We start from the raw sequence: 19805 nt of genomic DNA on the forward strand, positions 1-19805 counted from the left end.
GTAGCTTTCTCTTGGTGATGAGGACGGTGTAGAGGAGTTTCTGGATTTGGGAGTAACGGGTTTTGGAGTCGGATAGCACCTCGCTAATAAAATACACAGGGTGCTGTACCTTGAAGGCGTGCCCCTCCTCCTCTCGCTCTACCACTAAGGCGAAGCTGACCACTTGCGTGGTGGCCGATATATACAGTAGGAGGGATTCTCCGTTGCATGGAGGAACTAGGACTGGAGGTTTAGTTAGAAATTGCTTAACCATGTCAAGCGCCTCCCGAGCCTCGGCTGTCCACTCGAAGCGGTCAGATTTCTTTAGGAGTCGATAAAGGGGGAGTCCTCGTTCGCCGAGGCACGAAATGAATCGGCTGAGGGTGGCAAGGCACCCTGTGATCTGCTAAACCCCCTTTATGTTTTGGATCGGGCCCATCTTTGTGATGGCTGATATCTTCTCTGGGTTGGCTTGGATGCCGCGCTCGGAGACAATGAAGCCGAGCAGCCTTCCCCTCGGGACCCCGAAAACATATTTTTCGGGATTAAGTTTGATGTCATTAGCCCAGAGTTTCGCAAAGGTTTGTTCAAGGTCAGCGACAAGGTGGTTAGCTCGCTTGGATTTGACTACGATGTCGTCGACGTAGGCCTTAACAGTCCGCCCGATGAGGTCACCAAAGCAGTTGAGCATGCAGCGCTGGTAAGTTGCCCCAGCGTTCTTCAGTCCGAATGGCATTGAAACATAGCAGAACGATCCGAAGGGGGTGATAAAAGACGTCGCGAGCTGGTCGGACTCTTTCATTGCAATATGGTGGTAGCTGGAGTATGCATCAAGGAAGCAGAGGGTTTCGCACCCTGAGGTGGAATCAATTATTTGGTCAATGCGTGGTAGAGGAAACGGGTCCTTCGGGCACGCCTTATTGAGGCCCATGTAGTCGACACACATCCTCCATTTCCCGCTTTTCTTTCATACAAGAATGGGATTTGCTAGCCACTCTAGGTGGTATACTTCTTTGATGAACCCAGCAGCCAACAGTTTTGCTATCTCTTCGCCGATGGCCGTACGCTTTTCCTCATCGAAGCGGCGCAGGCGTTGCTTCACCGGCTTGGAGCCTAGGTGGATTTTTAAGGTATGCTCGGCGACTTCCCTCGGGATGCCTGGCATATCCGAGGGTTTCCACGCGAAGACATCTTTGTTATTGCGGAGGAAGTCGATGAGCACGCTTTCCTATTCAGAGGAGAGCGTAGTACCAATGCGTACCCTCTTAGCCTCAGAGCTGCTGGGGTCCACGAGGACCTCCTTGGTGACCTCTGCCGGTTTGAATGACCTGGTTGTTTTCTCGGTGTCGGGCATTTTTTCGACAACCTCCTCCCTGAGGGTGGCGAACTCTTCAGAGGCGACGACTGCTGTGGCATGGCCGCAGCATTCGACTTCGCACTCGTAAGCGTGATGGAAGGAGGTGCCAATGGTGATGACCCCGCGGGGGCCTGGCATCTTCAGCTTGAGGTATGTATAGTTGGGGATGGCCATGAACTTCACGTAGCATGGTCGTCCTAGGATGGCGTGGAAAGTTCCCAGGAACCCCACTACGTCGAAGGTGAGGGTCTTAGTTCGATAATTGGACCGATCCCCGAAAGTGATGGGCAGATCGATCTGCCCTAGTGGCATGGCCTGCCTACCAGGCACGACGCCATGGAAAGGCGCTCGGACAGGGCAGAGGTTGGTTCGGTCGATGCCCATCTCGTCGAGCGTCTTGGCATACATGATGTTGAAGCCGCTGCCTCCGTCCATCAGTACTTTCGTGAGCCACTTTGGGCCGACGATCGGATCGACAACAAGCGGGTACCTTCCTGGGTGTGGGACGGCATCCGGATGGTTGGTTCGGTCAAAGGTTATGGTGGATTCTGACCACCAGAGGAAAGCAGGCGTGGCCGGTCCGGCTGTATAGACCTCGCGGCGCGCGACCTTCTGACGGTGCTTGGAGTCGTAGGCCACTGATCCTCTGAAGATCATGAGCGCGCCAGTCGGCATTGGGAAGGCGTCGTCCTTCTCCTCTGCGTCGTCTATAGTGGGGGTAGGTTCCTTCCCCTGCTCCCCTTTATTGAGGCCCCCAGACAAGTATTTGCGCATGAGGCCACAATCCTTGTATAGATGCTTGGCCGAGAAGGCATGGCCCTTTGAGCATTTTCTCAAAGTGGTTCAGAACGCCCTCCGCGGGCTTCTGGCCACCCTTGCGATCGGTTATGGCCATGAGTGAGTTGTCGCGCCGTTGCTTCTTATTCTTTCTTTTGGCGGGACGGTTGGAAGCACCCTCGCCGGCGTCCTCGTCCCGCCTCACCTTGCCGTCGGAATGGTCGAAGATGGCTCCGACCGCCTCCTCTCCTGAGGCGTGACTGGTGGCGATGTCCAGGAGCTCCTTGGTGGCCCGCGGGCCCCTACGCCCTAGCTTGTGTACCAGAGACTCGCAGGTTGTCCTAGATAGGAAGGCTCCTATCACGTCGGCGTCGGCGAGTTAGTGAGCTCGTTGCATTGCCGAGAGAAGCGTCAGATGTACCCATAGAGGGTTTCATCGGCCTTCTGGCGGTAGTTCTTGAGGTCCCATGGGTTTCTAGGGTGTTTGTACGTGCCTTGGAAGTTTCCCACGAAGATTTCTGTTAGATCCGCCCAACTTTGAATGGCGTTGGACGGTAGGTGCTCCAACCATGCTCGTGCCGAATCGGCCAAGAATAGTGGGAGATTGTGAATAATGAAATCGTCATCACTCGCACCACCGGCCTGACATGCAAGCCGATAGCCTTCGAGCCAAAGCCCAGGGTTTGTTTCCCCAGAATATTTAGGGATGTTGGTAGGCGGTCAATACCTTAGCGGGAATGCAGCGTTGAGGATGTGTTGGCCGAAGGCCTAAGGGCCTGGCAGGCCAGGGCTTGGGCTTCGGTCCTCATTGCTGTCGTAGCATCCGCCACGTCGGGGATGGTAGCCACGGCGTGCTGCCTCTCCATCATCGCCGTGGGCGCGTTTGCGAGCGTCGATGGTGCTGCGTACGTCGCGGTCATGGCCGAGGCGTTGATGCACCGGGACGGCGGAGGGCTGCTTGCCGCCTGGCGATGTTTGGTGAACGGACGCGTCCTTGGTGGGATGCACTGAGGGCGTGCGCTGGCTGGTGTCGGGTTCGCGTCGTCGAGACAACGAGCTTTCTGCCTGCTGCGCCACCGCACGCTCGAGCAATGTGCGAATTTCTCGACGGGCGCGGCGATCCTCGGACGTCGTGGCCTCCGAAAGGCCATGCAGCAAGGCCATCACTGCGGCAATGTTTTGGCTTGCCTGAGCGAAGTGAGGAAGGCCCCCGTAATTGGTGAGGATCCTCTGATGTACGGTGCAGGCCATGGTGCATGCGCGCCCACCGCCTTCGCGGCGTTCAATCTCATGATTGATGTCCGCGTACTCCTGGATGAGCCCTTGTCCGGCCTCATCGATCTCCAGCTTGCGGGCTCTTAGCTGCTCCATCCCCAAACGAGATGGGGGTGTTGCCTCTCCCCTAGATCCACCGTCAAGGTCATTTGTCGGGGTAGCCTCTTCCCTGGAGATGTCCTCGACGTGCCCCTCGGGGGTCCACGCCATGAAGCACTCCCGGGAAGGGTGATGGCTCCCCCTACTAGAGTCAGAGCTGGAGGACGACTCTGGTTCCTCCGCGAGGAGCCCGTAGAGTGTCTCTGGATCGTGTTTGATTACCCCCACGAACTCGCTGTCCGTAGGCGGCTGAACCATGCGTAGTGCTAGAAGGTGGCCGGTGGTCACCACGGCATTGCGGAGACCGAATGGAAACGCTGTCGGGGCGCTTCGTACGGGGCCTTCCGGAAATAGGGTGATGCTGCGCAGGGGCTCCCTGGATAACTGGGGTCCAAGGGAGTTGCCCGGCGGGCCCTCAAGCCACAGACGGCTGAGGATGATGGAAGGGAGAAACTGTGCGGCCGTGTGGGTCAGCGCCAGTTCTCCTCCTAGTGTGACGATGAAATCTAGGTCGCCAAAACACAGATGTGTGCCCGAGGCCCATCTGATTGCATGGGTGGCCATCCAAGGCCTGATTTGGAACGCGCAAGGCCCCTACCTGGCACACTAACTGTCGGTGTTTCGTACAAGCACCGGCAAGTATTTGTTCGCGTTCAAGCCGGTGAATTGTATTTGTTACTATTGGAGCTTGCTCCTAGCCGACTAAAGCATCGCCTGTGCAGCTTGCCAACTTGTGTGGCAGCCCTGTAAGGTTTGTAATCACCCCAATCATCTAGTAGAAACACCCCTCCTCTCAAGAGACTTGCTCTCTTAACTTGAGAATGATGATAGGGTTGAAAGAGACCCAAAGCCTTTATGGCTACTGTCGGTGTTTCGTACAAGCACTGGCAAGTAAATTTATAGTAATACGCATTAGGCTCGGATGGTGCCCTAAAGGACATAAGATTTATACCGGTTCGGGCTGAATATCCCTACGTCTAGTTTGTTGCTGCTCGTGTTATTAGCACCATGAATGGTTCGTAGTAGGGGATACAAACGGTCGAGAGAGGGACAGGTCCCAAGTCTCTAATGGAAGGGTCGAAAGGAGGCCAAGAGCTTGGTAGCAGCTTGACTGTGTGTGTGTGTCTTGTGTCGTTTGGTCTCCTCCTCTGTTGGAGGAAGCGCATCCCCTTTTATAGATTAAGGGGCTGGCTTTACAAGGGTGAGGGCTTAGGATGCGTACTCTACCTAGTCTTGTGGCTCATGTCTACCCAGCCTGGTTTCTCATTCTGATGGGTGCAAAAGGATGATAAGCGCCTACAATACTGTCGATGGCCCTGTAGAATGTCAGGATGGTTACAGAATACTGCCCTACGTAGGGTATGGGCAGCAGTACAGTGGTTTTGACTTATGAACCTCGCCCATGCTCCGCACGCCTTCTGGCTCCTATGAGTCTCTGTCGGAGGGACGCGGGGTCAGGGTCTAGAGTAGTGCTGTGGGCAAGGTCCTTTGATTTGGTGGACCTGAGGGGTCGGGAAGCGGGCGCCGCTCCCTTGGGTCCATAACATGGTGATGGCATGTCCGTCATTCGTGGAGATCACAAATCCTTTTCTAGAGTGTAGTGGTTGTCGTATATCTTCATCGGGTTCCGTGTCCTAGAGCTGAAGGCAGTGCCTACAACTCTACAGGGCGAGGAGCGCGCACCTGCAATACCTTTTGGGCTCTACGGCGCCCGGAAGGGTCTAAAGCACCTGTCCAGTCGTTCCCTGGCAGTACCTTTCTTGCCGGGGCGCAGGGTATGGTCCTTGAAGCCGTGGTTGACCCGAACGTCTTGTCTTGCTCTGTACCCATCATCATGAGGGAACGGGAGAGAAGTTATCAGGTAAGATGAAACCAGTCTTTGGACATCGAACGGGGCGAGGTTCGTCCTCGGTCATGGGGCGAGGCAGAGTCCAGTCCTTATCCGTTGGGCGTGACCGAGCCCACCCCTCAGGGGTTGGGCGAGGTGGAGTCTATCCATCAACCCTCGGGCGAGGCGAAGCTGTCCCGAAGGCATCGGGTGAGGCGGAGACTAGCCTTCAGCCCTCGGGCGAGGCGGAGCTGTCCCAAAGGCGTCGGGCGGAATGGAGGCCAGCCCTTAGCCCTCGAGCGAGGTGAGGCTGGCCCAAAGACGTCGGGTGAGGCGGAGACTAGCCCTTAGCCCTTGGGCGAGGCGGGGCTGGCCCAAAGGCGTCGGGCGAGACGGAACCAAACTTCCGTCATTCGGGCAAGGAACGCAGCGGCGCCCTTGTCCATCCAGAAGTTTTTAACGTTCGATGGTTATTGGTTCCACCTCTTGGGGTACCCCAGTATTAGGTCCCCGACAGCTACCTCAACAACGTGGACATAGGCAAGCCTTAGTGGCGAGCTAAATCACGAGATAAATTGGTGTCTCACTTGTGCACTTGTGTTTTGCATTGCAATATTTTGGTTTGTGGTGATTCTAGGGTTTAGTCCCGATCTACTTGCTCGTGCACTTCCGCCAACATACAGGTGATGGAATATACTCTACACTACCCTAGGAACATCAGTAAATTACTCGATCTATTTTTCGTTGGATAGTTTTTGAACTATACTCTCGGGTGTTAGCCAAAGTAGCACTGTCGCTCAGCGATCTGCAGTGCCGCTCGTAGAGCTGCGCTGCCGCTCTGGAATTTAACTTTAGTTTGAGATGAAATTTTACAAGCCTATTACCCCCTCTAGGCGACATCAAGGTCCTTTCAAGTTAGTAATAGAATTAGACAGTTAACCATGTCACAAAAGGGACATGTCCTTTGGACGTCAGTTATGGTGAACGGTTGTGTCTATTCACCACACCCCTTTCACATGTATATAAACATACAAGAGATCAAGGAAAGTTAGCGTTCTTCTCAATTACTTGTTCATTCACCTTTCACTTTAACATGTCATCATGACTTTCGCTCTCAAGAACAAGGAGAAAACATAGGCACGAGGCCTATGTACCATCGCCGATTCCTATGGGGGTCAATCTGATGGAGGAGGCACGAAACGTTTTGACAATCGCTGGGTGCGATGCTACGATAGTTGGTTCTAGTTGCGCCACTATCGTACTCCGTACGGGTACCCAAATTACAATTGAGAATGCACTATTGTATCACGATTCAAAGCATACCCTATTAAGTTATAGAGATATCAGTCAAAATGGTTTTCATATTGAAACCCGTGATGACAATAATGAGTAAATTCTCCCCATTACTAATGATAGCGGATATGGCAATCAAATTGTTGAGAAAGTTCCTGCTTTTCCATCCGGATTGTACTACACATACATTAAACCCGTACCACACGTTGCGTACAAGGTAATTTTTTAGAATGTTAACACATTTTAAACTTGGAGTGAACGCCTTGGTGAAAGCTCTAGTTTGGTTTTGGCTAATTGATGAAACCTATTTAGACTAAACATATGCTCTAAGTGTATGTATGAGATAGTTTGATCCAAGTCCGAGAATGGGCGTGATGGCACTCATGGTGATGGAGATGGCCACAAGATGTTGATCAAGTGCTCCAACTTGGAAAAGAGAAGGTGAAAAGCTAAACCCACCAGGGACACAAGGCAAAGGTATAAGCTAGGCTTTTCTTTGGCCGGTCAAGATGCATAGAGTGCGTGATCGGGTTTAGAATTGATAGTCGTAGTATTAAGAGGGGAAAACTCATGATAATTGCGGTTATCAAGTGTCACCAGGTGATTCACTATATTTGCATTAGGACCTAGTGAGTGCTAACAAACCCTTAAAAAATACATTATGAAAATGCTAACTCTCGTGCATGAATGTTTGGAACATATTGGTTGTTAGTTTGCTTGAGAAGGATGAAAATAGACAAGAAGTGGGGCTGTTGTTCTTGCCTGGCCTGGAAATTCCGGCCCTTGGCTTGCATGCAGAGAGGAAGTGTCGTATGCGAGAGAGCTGCTGCTGCCATAGTGCCACTGTTCTCTGCCGTACCTACCCATGCCTGAAGTAGCAATTAGTAGTAACTAGTCGTAATTTGCTTGCTAGCTTGTTCTCTATATTATATTGGTAGCTTTAGTTGCTAAGTTGTGTACTTGTGTGTAAACCAACCTTAGAGATCATAGCAGCTAGCTTGTGTAGGTGGCTTGCTTGATGTGTTGTAGAGCTAGCAATTTGTTTATATCGCCATCTTATGGTCTAACAAAATTGGCTCTAGTATCTTTGTAGAAATTTCAATTAGGTTATTCACTCTTCTCTAGCCATTTAGATCTTTTCACTTGTCTATCCTAGTATAGGGATGATGCAAAAAATTATTAGTAATTCTAATGGTCATGAGCTAAATACTGCTAAGTTCTCAAAATCTCTAGATTTTATGTGCACGACATGTGCTAAAGGAAAATTATTTTATGTCCATGTTAAAATCCAAAATGAGCCACTCAAATTCTTTGAACGCATTCAAGGCGATATATGGTCTCATACAATCATTGTCTAGACCGTTCAGGTATTCCATGCTCCTAATAGATGCATCTACTAGATGGTCTCATGTGCGCCTTTTGTCCCCACGTAACCATGCATTTGCAAAAAATATTGCTCAATTTATAAAACTTAGAGCACATAATCCTGAACATCAAATGTGATCAATTGAAATGGACAATGCTGCTGAATTTTCCTCACGGGATTTCAATGATTATTGTATGGCTTTAGGAATTCAAGTTCAGCACTCTGCCCCATATATCCATACACAAAATGGTTTAGCAGAATCTCTTATTAAGAGAAATTAAACTCATTACAAGACCCTTATTACAAAAATTACAACCTACCAACTTCATGTTGGAGGTCATGCAGTCTACCAATTGTATATCACTCAGTCTCCCCATTGCAATTAGTACTAGGAATATGCCCAATATTTCCCATCTGTGTAAATTGGGTTGCCTTGTATATGTATCGATCTCACTGCCTAAGCGTACCTCTATGGGACCACATAGGAAAATTAGGATCTATGTGGGATATCAATCTCCATCGATGTGATTATCAAATAACTCGAGCCCCTCATAGGGGATTTATTCACGGCCTGGTATGCTGACTACATATTCAATGAGGATCATTTCCCGACATTAGGGGGAGACTTCAACTACCAAAGAGAATGCTAGGAAATCAATTGGAATGCCCAAGGCATCTCCTCCTCAGATCCACGTACTCAAGAGACTGAACTTCAAATTCATAAAATCATAAATTTACAACACATTGCAAATAATCTACCATAAACATTTATTGATTATAAGGTTGTCACAAAATCCTCTTATCCTTCTCGTAATACGCCCGAAAGAGTGGAGGTACCAATTAAAACCATTCAACTCCCACTTCCAAATAAAGGGGGAGAAGTATGCCCTCTCTTAAGGATAATGCTCCAAGCCGTCCGAGGTTATACTGAGGACTAGATCCTCCAAACCACAACCCGGATCAACGGTGCACCAAATTCTGATCCCGGGACATTGGAACACCCTGACTCCATAATTTTGGGAAATAACAAGTCACTTAATGGGGTGAAAGAAATTTCCATCAATTACATTGATACTAGAGAATCATATGACCATAAGACTACAATTATCGACATGTACTTCTCCGCAACAATTGTAGAAATCTTCCTAAATGATTCAGATCCCAAGACTGTGGCAGAGTGCAAAAAATGCTCGAATTGGACTCAATAGAAGGAAGCAATCCAAGCTGAGATTGCTTCGCTCACTAAAAGAGGGGTATTCACATTTGTAATACCTACACCTCCAAAAATCTTTCTTGTGGGATTCAAATGGGTTTTCGTCTAGAAACAGAATGAGAACAATGAGGCGGTGAAGATATAATGCAAGACTAGTAGCACAAGGGTTCACACAAAGACACAACATTGATTACAATGAAACCTATTTTCTAGATATGAGTAGAATTACTTTCTGGTACTTAATGTCATTGGCAGCTCAAAATCATCTATCTATGTAGTTGATGAATGTAGTGACAGCATATTTTTATGGGTCACTTGATTCAGACATATTCATGAAGGTTCCCGATGGAATCCAAATTCCAAATCCAAATGCAAATCGCAACATGTATTGTGTAAAGCTTCAAAAGTCACTACATGGCTTAAAGCAGTCAAGACAAATGTGGTACAACCGACTGAGTGAGTTCCTTCTAACAAAGGGATACACTAATGACAATGATTGTCCATGTGTATTCATCAAGAAATCTGCAACGGGATTTTGTATTATATCTGTGTATGTTGAGGATTTCAATATCATTGGTAGCCCAAAGGATATAGCACCTAAACATAGAGTTTGAGACGAAGGATTTGGGTAAGATCAAATATTGCTTAGGTTTACAACTTGAGCTAGGAATTTTAGTGCATGAATTAGCCTATATCCAGAACATACTGGAGAAATTCAATATGGATAAATCATACCCTTCCAAAACCATGATAGTTATTCGTTCTCTAGAAATAGAGAAAGATCCATTCAGACCACGGGAATATTAGAGAAAGGTACTAGGAACCAAGGTTCCATATCTCAATGTCATTGGAACACTTATGTATCTTGCAAATTGCACCAGGCCTGATATCGCATTTGTAGTGAACTATTACTAGCTAGACATAGTGTTGATCAAATTAACCGTCATTAGACAGGAGTGAAGCATATCCTTAGATATTTTAATGGCACAAAGGATCTTGGTTTATTCTTTAAGAAAAATCATGATCCCAATATGATTGGATATACGAAAGCTGGCTACTTATCTGATCCCCATAATGCCAAATCCCAAACAAGCTTTGTATTCTTACATGGAGGTACAACTATTTTATGGAAATCTTCTGAAGACTTTGACGACGACATCTACTAATTATTCTAAAATTATTGCACTATATGAGGAATCACGTGAATGTGTATGAGCAAAATGATTAACCACATACAACAGTCATGTGGTAGTGGTTCAATTGAATCACCTACACTTATTTATGAAGATAGTTTCGCTTGTGTTACATAGATGCAAGCATGTCACATAAAGAGCAATGTCACTAAACACATTGCTCCTAAGCTATTTTATCCCCATGACTTACAAGAAAAGCGGGGAAATAAACATCTTGCAACTCAAGTCATGTGATAGTATCGCTGACCTATTTACTAAGTCCTTACTAGCTTCTATGTTTCAAAAATTTGTACATGAAATTGGTATGCAATGACTTTAAAATTTGCAAAAATCAAGGGGAAACATCTCCTAGATGCTAACCTGTACCAACATCATATTACTACACTCTTTTGTTTTACAAGTTTTACTCACAAGGTTTCTTGCTAAAGTATATTAACATAAGCATATGCCATATTTTCTATTTTCCCTATCAGAGTTTTTATGGAAAATATCAAAGACACACATATTGTCCTCACAACTCATTTATGGTTTTTCCTGCAAAGGTTTTCATATGAGTTATCCAAGAGGCAATACCTATAATATGTCGTCATATTTTCTTCTGGTTTTCCTGCTGGGTTGTTCAGAAGTTTTAGCGACATATCACTTTATATTGTTCTTCATATTTTATCATAAGGTTTTTGGGGGGAATTAATATTTTATGTCGTATCTCCAATTTTTTCACATAGGGGTTTTTAAATGGGATACCAATGGCATAGTGTTTTTTCATCACTTTAATATGTCATGATCATTTTCTCCTTATTTTTCGATAAGGTTTAGAGGAGTTATTATGGCATATCTATACATACATATTCCTCATATTTTGTCCGTAGGATTTTTCAAGGAATCATAGCTTACAAATGCATTGATCTTAAGGAAGATTCGATAAGGGAGAGTGTTATGAAACAACACCTGTTCGCTAATAGGCATCTCTCCAAATGGTGATCTCATCCATTCATAGAAGCTGCTAGTAATAGAATTAGACAATTAACCATGTCAACAATGGGACATGTCCTTTGGACATCAGTTATGGTGAACAATTGTATCCAATCACCATGCCCCTTCACATGTATAGCCACTGCTGCCCGCGCTTCGCTGCGGGTGTTGTGCTTGATATAGGAATTTTTTTGAGAAATATGGCTCATATGTTTAATATGTTTTCTCATCATGTTGGTACGGAAGGTTGGTCTCAATATTGTAAACGAACATAGAGATTGGTTGTCATTACATGGCGCCTATTCTAGGCCAGCAAATCAATGACATGTTAGTGGAAAGAATTATTTGATGGAGTTGGGCTCAAGCAACTAACACACTTAGATTTAAAGCACAACATTGGGTAGGGTTACATTATAGGTGGAAATAGCAAAAACTACAACACAAGTACTTCTCCTAACGTGAGGGTTTACAAAAAAGTGAATTAGGATCCACTCTCCTTAGGCGAAACTACAACACACATCCAACAACTACGGACGACAACAACGGCAAGAGTACAATACAGGAGGACAGCGACGAAAAGCACTACTACTATGGGTACAACATCCCAAGGCAACTAATCTACCTTGGAACCACGCATCTTTATTCCTGTGCTCGGCGGATTCTTCTACCGCCTTGGCTATGGATCTGCATCTTCTCGTGGCAATGGCTGAGTGAGAGGAACCAAGGGTTCTGCTTCTAACACTTGCAAAGGTGGAGGTGCTGACAGTTCTGCATCATCGGTTCTCCTTCTTTCAAGCGGGTGGATAGGGATCCCCTCCAAGATCGGGGCATCCTGCCTTTCATCAACCAGCGTCCTCCGCTTGGCCCTAGTGAACAGATAGGCCTCACCCAGCTAATGAATATGCTGATCTTCAGCCTCCTTCAGAGCTTCTGACATGGCAGTCTCCTGGCTCTCAGCAGCCGCAGCACTGGCATGCGCTTCGGCGAGCTGCACCTGGAGCATCCGAGTGAAGATCTCGGCTTCTTCGGCGCGCCAGAGGCACGCCCTCAGCTCCAAGGCTTGTTGGTCATACTGCTCATCTAGAGCAAGTAGGTACGTGGTCAAGTGCACCATGGTAGGACTATCTTCTTGCGCATCCCACCCTTGCAAAGCCTCTATGCGAGCCCTCCATGCCCGCTGATTCCTATCCAAGGGTGGAAAGAACCTCATGGGGATACGGGCTTTGCGGGCCACAACCTGGTAGGTGTCGGTGAAGCTAAACCCGGTTGCGGTCACACTCTAGGCTTCGGTGATGTCGGGGAACTCTTCACTCTTCCCAATGTAGATGGTAACCTCACACCGATCGGTGTCATGCTTCTCATACTCACGGCCCTCATACTCGGGATGATCTTTGACTCCGAGCTTTTGCAGGGTGGCATGTAGGATTCTAGAAAAACCCTCAACGTTTAGGCAGTAACTACTAACCTAGGCTCCTACCATTTCTGGCGGTGGCTACAAAGAAGGGCTGAGCAAAAAGCTTGCTCAAAGGGAAAACCTAAGCGAGCTAAAGTGCGTCGAGTGGTGGTACCAATGGCTAAGCCAGGCTATGCTTATAAAGGCAGAGCGGTCTATGGTCCTAGCGCGGTTCACTTAGAACTGATGAAGATCACTACTTTTCGTCTTTGTCCTACAAGCATGTGTACTGCTTTTGTTTTCCCTTCCCATTTTAGCTTTAGTCAGTGCTTCCGTGGAGGCTTCCAGTTGTTCAGTGTCCATAGCTAACAGACCTAGAGATTGCTAAATTCTATATACATTCAATTTTCATGGGCGCATGCATCTTATGTCTTATTATAGTCGTATCCATCCTGGCTACTAAACATCTCTGCTTACTAAATATGTCAATAGTACTTTGGTTTTTTACTTAGCAAATTGTGGTCTTGGTATGGGTAAAGGACATTGAAGTGTTAGTATTTTTGTGGGGATGGGTGCTAGTTGGCCTGAAGCCACTGCTGGTTTAAAGGCATGCATGCACTGCTGCTGCCGTTGGCCCACTTTTGACGTATTCTCGTAGAGAAAGGACATGCCATAAAATTTTACCTTCTCACAAGGAGATAAGAACGGGTACAGCTGGGGCACTGGCCATGCATGCAAAGCAAGCAAGGCCCCAGCAGCATGCACGCACGCGTACTCGCATGCGTGCCGACCACCATGCTAATTAGGCACCGGCCATGCATGCACACCGTCCGTCTATTAGATGCATGGATGCATGTGTAAGTACAAATGTTCCTGCATGGTCGGTGGATTGTTTTTATCTGATGGTAAGGAAGAGATGCATTAAATGTGTCCACCTACCCGACTTGTTTTTATGTGATGGTAGCATGGAGGGAAGGCATTAAATGCATCTACCTGCTTTCGACCCACCATGCGTAGGTGAAGATGTCCAGTGCTTTCAAATTTACTGAGCGAATTTCTGGATGCCTTAGGGAATGGCCTCGGACACTACTCATCTCGTGTGGGCAAAAATCTTGCCGCTTTCCTTTTATTGGTCTCCGCGCCAGACTCAATGGTGGACTGTGCCAAGACTAATGACCGCTCTACCATTACAAAAGGCCTATCCTAGCCACTTGGTACCACCACTCGGTGAGTCTCAGCTCACCGTGGGATCGGATGGGACAACAGATCAGAGCAAATCCCATACCGTTCTGTGTGGACAGTTCGCACCAGCCATCGTCGAGTTGGTAGCCTACGATGCAATCCTGATCCCAGCGCAAACTCCAGCGACCGCGAGACCATACATTTTAAAATCGATTAAAATTTATTTAAAATAGCCCAATATAACAACCAGCTACTGTGTATATTAGTGCATCAAAGCCAACACGTCAACCCCACGTTAGTTAGAAATCTAAGCTAGTCAGCTAGACATTAGTTTGAAATGCATGCCAGACATTATAAACCACTCTCTCAAGTCCAAAGATATCTAATGGACATTGGATTTTTTAACTTGCTCTCCAATGAAATTCGAACACTACTGAATCATACATGGGGATAATATCCAAATCCAAATGGACCTTATCCAAGCATAGCCAAAACAACAAATAGTATCCAATTAGATTTTGGATGATCCAAATCCGCTGCCAGCTCTACAAGCAAATATCCAAGCTTTCTTTCTGACAGAGCATCAGGCTCACCTTTTTTTCTTTTGTTTTTCCTTCCTTTCTTTCTTTTTCTTTCTTTCTTTTTTTACTATCTACACGATACAATGTGTGATACGTTCGCAAAGAACAAAATTCAGGAACAGATAGGCTAAACCTTTCCAAAAAAAAGTGTTACACTATTATTCTCCTTTTAACGATGCTGATACATGGTTCCACCAGAAACTATGCCTCTACAAGTCCTTTGTTGCGTGCTTTCTTCTTCCCACCTTTTGCTGCTTTTGAACTTGCTTGGGCATCCTCTTCCATCTCGGTTTCTATCCTTGCAAACACTGGCTTTGGCTCCGACATTACCTGACCTACTTTAAGGCCTCCCCATTTCGTATCCTCCTAATGAAATAGCTGAAAATGATTACATGCTCTGGAAAATATTGAGGCAGATTCATAAAAGATTGAAGACTGCATTTTCCTGATGATGCCTAATTGTACTGCTGAGGATGAACATGTATAAATAAGAATGGGATCATACAGCACGTCTGTGATATAAGAACATACCCATCTCAACACCCTAAACTGGTCTTCTGTGAAACCAAGCTGTGTGTAAATCCTCAGAGGAAGGCTTGGAGTGATAGGAGATAGTGCGATTGCAATTATCCTCATTGTCTCTAAAATAAGTATAAGATCCTATAGATAAGTTGAGACAGATTAAGCCATGTAGTCATATCACAAAAGTACAGACGCGGAGTGCAATTCCTTTAGAATGTGTATCATAGCTTGCCAAACAACATCTGAAATAACAATCATTTATGGTTCCATCCAAATATTTCACAACAGTGGAACAAGCTTTGTAGAGAGCTAATAGGAGCTTCATGCATCATATACATCAGATAACATTAGATAAATCATTGACCTATAAGATTCATTGCTGATGTTCGATATCACAGAGAGTATACCAGTAATGGTGAAATCAGAGCTAGGATGCTGTTAGAACAGTCAGATGTATAACAACAATAGTATTTTGATGCTCCAAGGGACGCCACTTTCATAAGCTACAAACTGACTAGATGTTTTGACTTTTCAAATTCGTATTTTCAGCATTTAAGATTTGGCAAATTCAGCTGAAACATAGGTGAAAAGGTGAGAGTAAAAATAGTTTTTACATGTTTACCTTTGCAGCCTTTTCAGCACTCTCACCCCCTTGCTTGAAACAGGACCATGTGCTTGCTCATCGATGTACAAGTTTCCAAGGTTACCAATCTCTAGAACAGTTTCACATGCTGATGACAGCAAAAGATTTTCATACTGGTGTTTTGCATTGTCCACCTGTAAAAACAATTTCACGGTGATTCGAACAGAGACACAACAGGGCATGTGAATGTGTGGTACTTCTTAGGTAGACCATCATCATTTCATGAGTTCAAACTACAGATGGACCCACCACATCATCGGCAACACTTGTTGACAGAGTAAAAAACAAATTCACTGTTGTAGACCTTATATTTTCTAAGTCTTTAAATCTTTATACAGTTGGTTATATACATACTAGACTACCGGTTCAATCACAAACTCGTGGTTTATAATTAAATCCTTTATCCTCCACTCCTCAGTTTAAAAGGTACCATGAAAACCTACTTACCAGGTTTTCTATGTTATCTCTGAACAAACTTCCATCTGCAGCAGCAAATGAATCAAAAGCTAGTTTGGATTTACAATTCTTTTTTAGTAGCCCAAGTGTGTACGATTAAGGAGGTTTCCAGTTCAAGTGAGTAAGTGAGATCATTATTAACACGTAAAGATGCATAGGTAACACAAACAAGGAGCACCAAGTGAAGAAAGAGGCAAATGACATAACAATTTCAGCACACATGAAAAGTATATACATGTTTCAGAAACAAAGGTAATTTAAGTAGAAACACCAATTGTATTAGCAAGATGAGCATTGACTATATTGATAAAGCGTTCTTCTGAATAGTCCCCATCATTGCCGAATTCTACTTCCTGCAAGAAGAAGTACCTAATAGCATCAGCGCCAAATCTTTCTACCAGATCTTTTGGTTCAAGCGTGTTGCCTAATGACTTACCCATCTTCATGCCATCCTAGAATTTTCAAAATAGAAGCCATTGGTGCACAAAATAAAAGTGACTTGCTGAGATAAAACATGAAAGGTGACAAGGAATCTAGATACTTTTTTTGGACTTATGGTAGAGTGCTATACTGTCATCAGGGCTCTATAAGTGGAAACAAGTACAATTGTAAATAAGTAAGATCACCTTTGTCAAGAATCCATGACAAAAAACTGTATCAGGAACACTTAAACCTGCTGACATTAACATGGCTGGCCAATAAACTGCATGAAACCGTAATATGTCCTGAGACACACGCACAAAAAGTCATGTAGATATGTGCCTCTGCATCTCTGTTCATGCAGAAAGGTGGTCATGGTTGTTTGGTTAGCAACAAACATTGTTGTACAGGCAAATCATTGAGCACGCGGTGTAAAGCATCCATGAGTGAGGCATTCTCCGGCCCGGGTGCAGGGCCAGGTACGTCGACGAGCACCCAATGGGCAGGTTCCCAGGCACCACCAGGTGCGTGGCGCCGGCCTTGATCAGCCTCTGTTGTCATGAGCAGAGTAGCGGTCCAAATTGTTTAGTGCGAAATGCAGAGCGAGATACAGTAAACAATGGGGAGCGAGATTCGGTGACCTGACCTCGGTGGCATCGGTGACCGCGGCGGCGACCGTGGGAACGTAGGTTTTGGCGTCGTCTAGGGGCTTGCCCTTGAAGAAGGCGTAGTTGTAGTCGTTTCCACCAATCTCTCCGACGAGGAATAGGGACTTGCTGAAGTACTCCTTGCACTCTGTTGTCTCAATTTATTCAGAGCAGAAAAAAGACATTGGAATCAGCGCTGCACTTGAATCTTAATCATTGGAGAATCTCTTTTTTCTTAGGACACTCGAAATCCCAAATGCAAAATCGGATTTGGAGTACTGAGAAGGCATGCAATGCGAAGGAACGGACTTTTGGGGGAGCTGCAGAGTGACGGCTTGAGCTGCTCGAACCAGCCGAGCTGGACGCTGAGGGAGAGGTTGGTCCAGAGCTTGTCGGACGCGCCGATCTCCTGGAAGAAGGGCGGATCCATGGCAGTGGCGCTGCCGACGGCGAAGTTGACGCCCCGGCGGAGGTCCTTGCCGCGGGACTGCAGGTATGGCTGCAGCAGCGGCAGGCCGAACTCTTGCGCTGCACGAGTGGGCGGCGCGCAACGAGGAAGTCGCATCAGAAACCCGCGGCAACCGCCTGTGCGCGTCCGTGCGGCCGCGCCGCAAAGCTGGGGCGGCGCCAGTCCTGCCGCCTGCTATGCTCCCCTGCAGCGGGGCTGCACCAGGGCGAGGTGCCGGGGAGGGGGAGACCGACGTAGGGGAGGTCGAAGAGGCCGTGCAGGAGGCGACGGCAAGGAGGGCGGCTGCGGCGATGACAGGGTCGTGGAGCTTGTCGGGGCTAGGGTTGCAGGGGGAAGGAGGGAGGAGCAGAGGAGGGGGAGGCTGGCAGGGGAGGGACCGGTGCCGGCGGCGAGGTGGAGCTCGTCTGGCTAGGGTTGGAGGCGGCGGGTTCGGGTGCTGTGCGACTGAGAAAAGGAGATAGGGATGGGATAAGAACCGGAGACGGCGATGGGATGGGAGCCATGCCGAGCGTACAAATGTTCCTGGCGCCAGCAGCATCGCATGCGTGCCGACCACTACGGTAATTAGGCACCGGCCATGCATGCCGACAATCCATCGTCCCCTGCTACACGCCACCGTCCATTTGCATGTCGCGTACAATCACCAGAGATAGCTGCTTCATCTATCCACTGCGGAATGCACGGATGAAGGCCGGTGGTGACGCTCCTCATATGTGCCGTGGAATTTATATCTAACACACCAAATAAAAAGAACTTACGTGGACACCATAGAAGGCCGCCGATTCGGCGTGCATTCATATCTTTAATATAAACATAAGAGGTCAATGAATGTTACAGTTCTTGCCAATTACTTGATCATTCACCTTTCACTTCAACAAAATTGAGACATATCTGTAGCTCAAGCATGGTACCGTACTCGGAGTCTCGGATGGGGCTGAGAAATCTTTCCCTTTTTACTCCTATATACACAAAAAAAAAACCACTGACTATTTTTTTATATGGAAATATTTTCCATTACTTAACCCGAGCCAGACAAATCGATGGCAACGATGGGGATACAAATTCGGGTGCACTTTCTAGCCATAGACTAGTTTCAGTGGCACCTGAAACTGCACCAAAGGCGGCAAGCCGGCAAGACAGTCCGCAACTAGATTACAGGATCTGCGACATTTTGTAATAGTACAACATCTAAAATCGAAAGCCACACTACTTTTGATCTCTCTAAATAACACACCCAACTCAGCCCGGTCGTAATTACAAGAGAATAAAGCCATTGAAGGTTAAGGGAATCGGTTTCAATGAGCACATGCTGCATACCAAGAGAAGATGCTAACTTCAATCCATTCGGGTAGGGCAGAGCTTCATAATGTAGTGCACTAGATAGACACTGCAATTGACCTGCTGCAGCGGCAAGAAAATTACGCTTGTCATCTCGGATAATGCAACACCAACCTCCCATGAAAAAATCTTGAAAGAAAGCACCATCAGAATTGATTTTACCGGTGGTGGCAGCCATCTTTCTCTCTTTGGAGGATCTTTTGAAGTTAGTTTTTTTTTAAAAAAAAAGGATCTTTTGAAGTTGTTGGTTAGATGGTAGGACCGTCGGAGATACGGAGTAGAGCTAGAAATCTCCGTAGAAGAGTTTTTCCTTTCCCTTTGAACCACCTTATTACGTGCAGACCATCAGCGCCACAGCAATATAATACTCGTAGTTTTAAATTTTTGCTCATCATTAAGGCCAAGGATACCGCAGATCAGCGTGTCTCCGGATTTGCTAAACACTTTTTTATTTGAAAAAATAAATGGCCGCAGTCCTCATCTAACCTTGAACACATTGGGCATAAAGTATCTATCAAGATACCCTTTCTTGCAATACCTTTTTTACTGGGAGGGCTGACTATTTATTTGACTCGACTCCATCTCTTCTTTCCGGCTGTCACTTTCCGCCGCCACACCAAATTGAGAGAGATGCTAGCCGCAGTCACATCACGTCTCCAAAGGGGAGAATTTACCGCGTCGATTATATGCGCTCTCTTGTGCCGCCTAAGATAACGACTTTTCCACCAAAAGGGAAATTAGCTGCATTTGGACATTCCTTTGTATACTTTGCTAAAAGGTCACGGAAAATTCCATCAATTGT

General features: G+C 46.6%; 1 protein-coding gene across 3 annotated transcripts; it reads right to left on the reverse strand.

Annotated features, from left to right (window-relative positions):
* Nucleotides 1-14298: 14298 nt before the first annotated feature.
* On the reverse strand, nucleotides 14299-18142 carry LOC136452489 (GDSL esterase/lipase At5g45910-like). Of its 3 annotated transcripts, none has more exons than XM_066453099.1 (6): nucleotides 17506-18142; nucleotides 17196-17344; nucleotides 16499-17100; nucleotides 15653-15807; nucleotides 15040-15168; nucleotides 14299-14874 (listed from the first exon to the last, which is right to left on the reverse strand). In XM_066453099.1, exons 1-3 carry the CDS (start codon nucleotides 17759-17761, stop codon nucleotides 16936-16938), a joined length of 570 nt encoding a protein of 189 aa, XP_066309196.1. In that variant the 5' UTR covers nucleotides 17762-18142; the 3' UTR covers nucleotides 14299-14874; nucleotides 15040-15168; nucleotides 15653-15807; nucleotides 16499-16935. The 3 variants fall into 3 exon arrangements, with proteins under 3 accessions (XP_066309196.1, XP_066309197.1, XP_066309195.1); XM_066453100.1 differs by having other exon boundaries at nucleotides 15040-15149; nucleotides 16401-17100; XM_066453098.1 differs by having other exon boundaries at nucleotides 16401-17100.
* Nucleotides 18143-19805: the final 1663 nt, after the last annotated feature.

Source organism: Miscanthus floridulus, chromosome 5 (assembly GCF_019320115.1).
Source record: "Miscanthus floridulus cultivar M001 chromosome 5, ASM1932011v1, whole genome shotgun sequence".
Lineage (NCBI taxonomy): Eukaryota > Viridiplantae > Streptophyta > Magnoliopsida > Poales > Poaceae > Miscanthus > Miscanthus floridulus.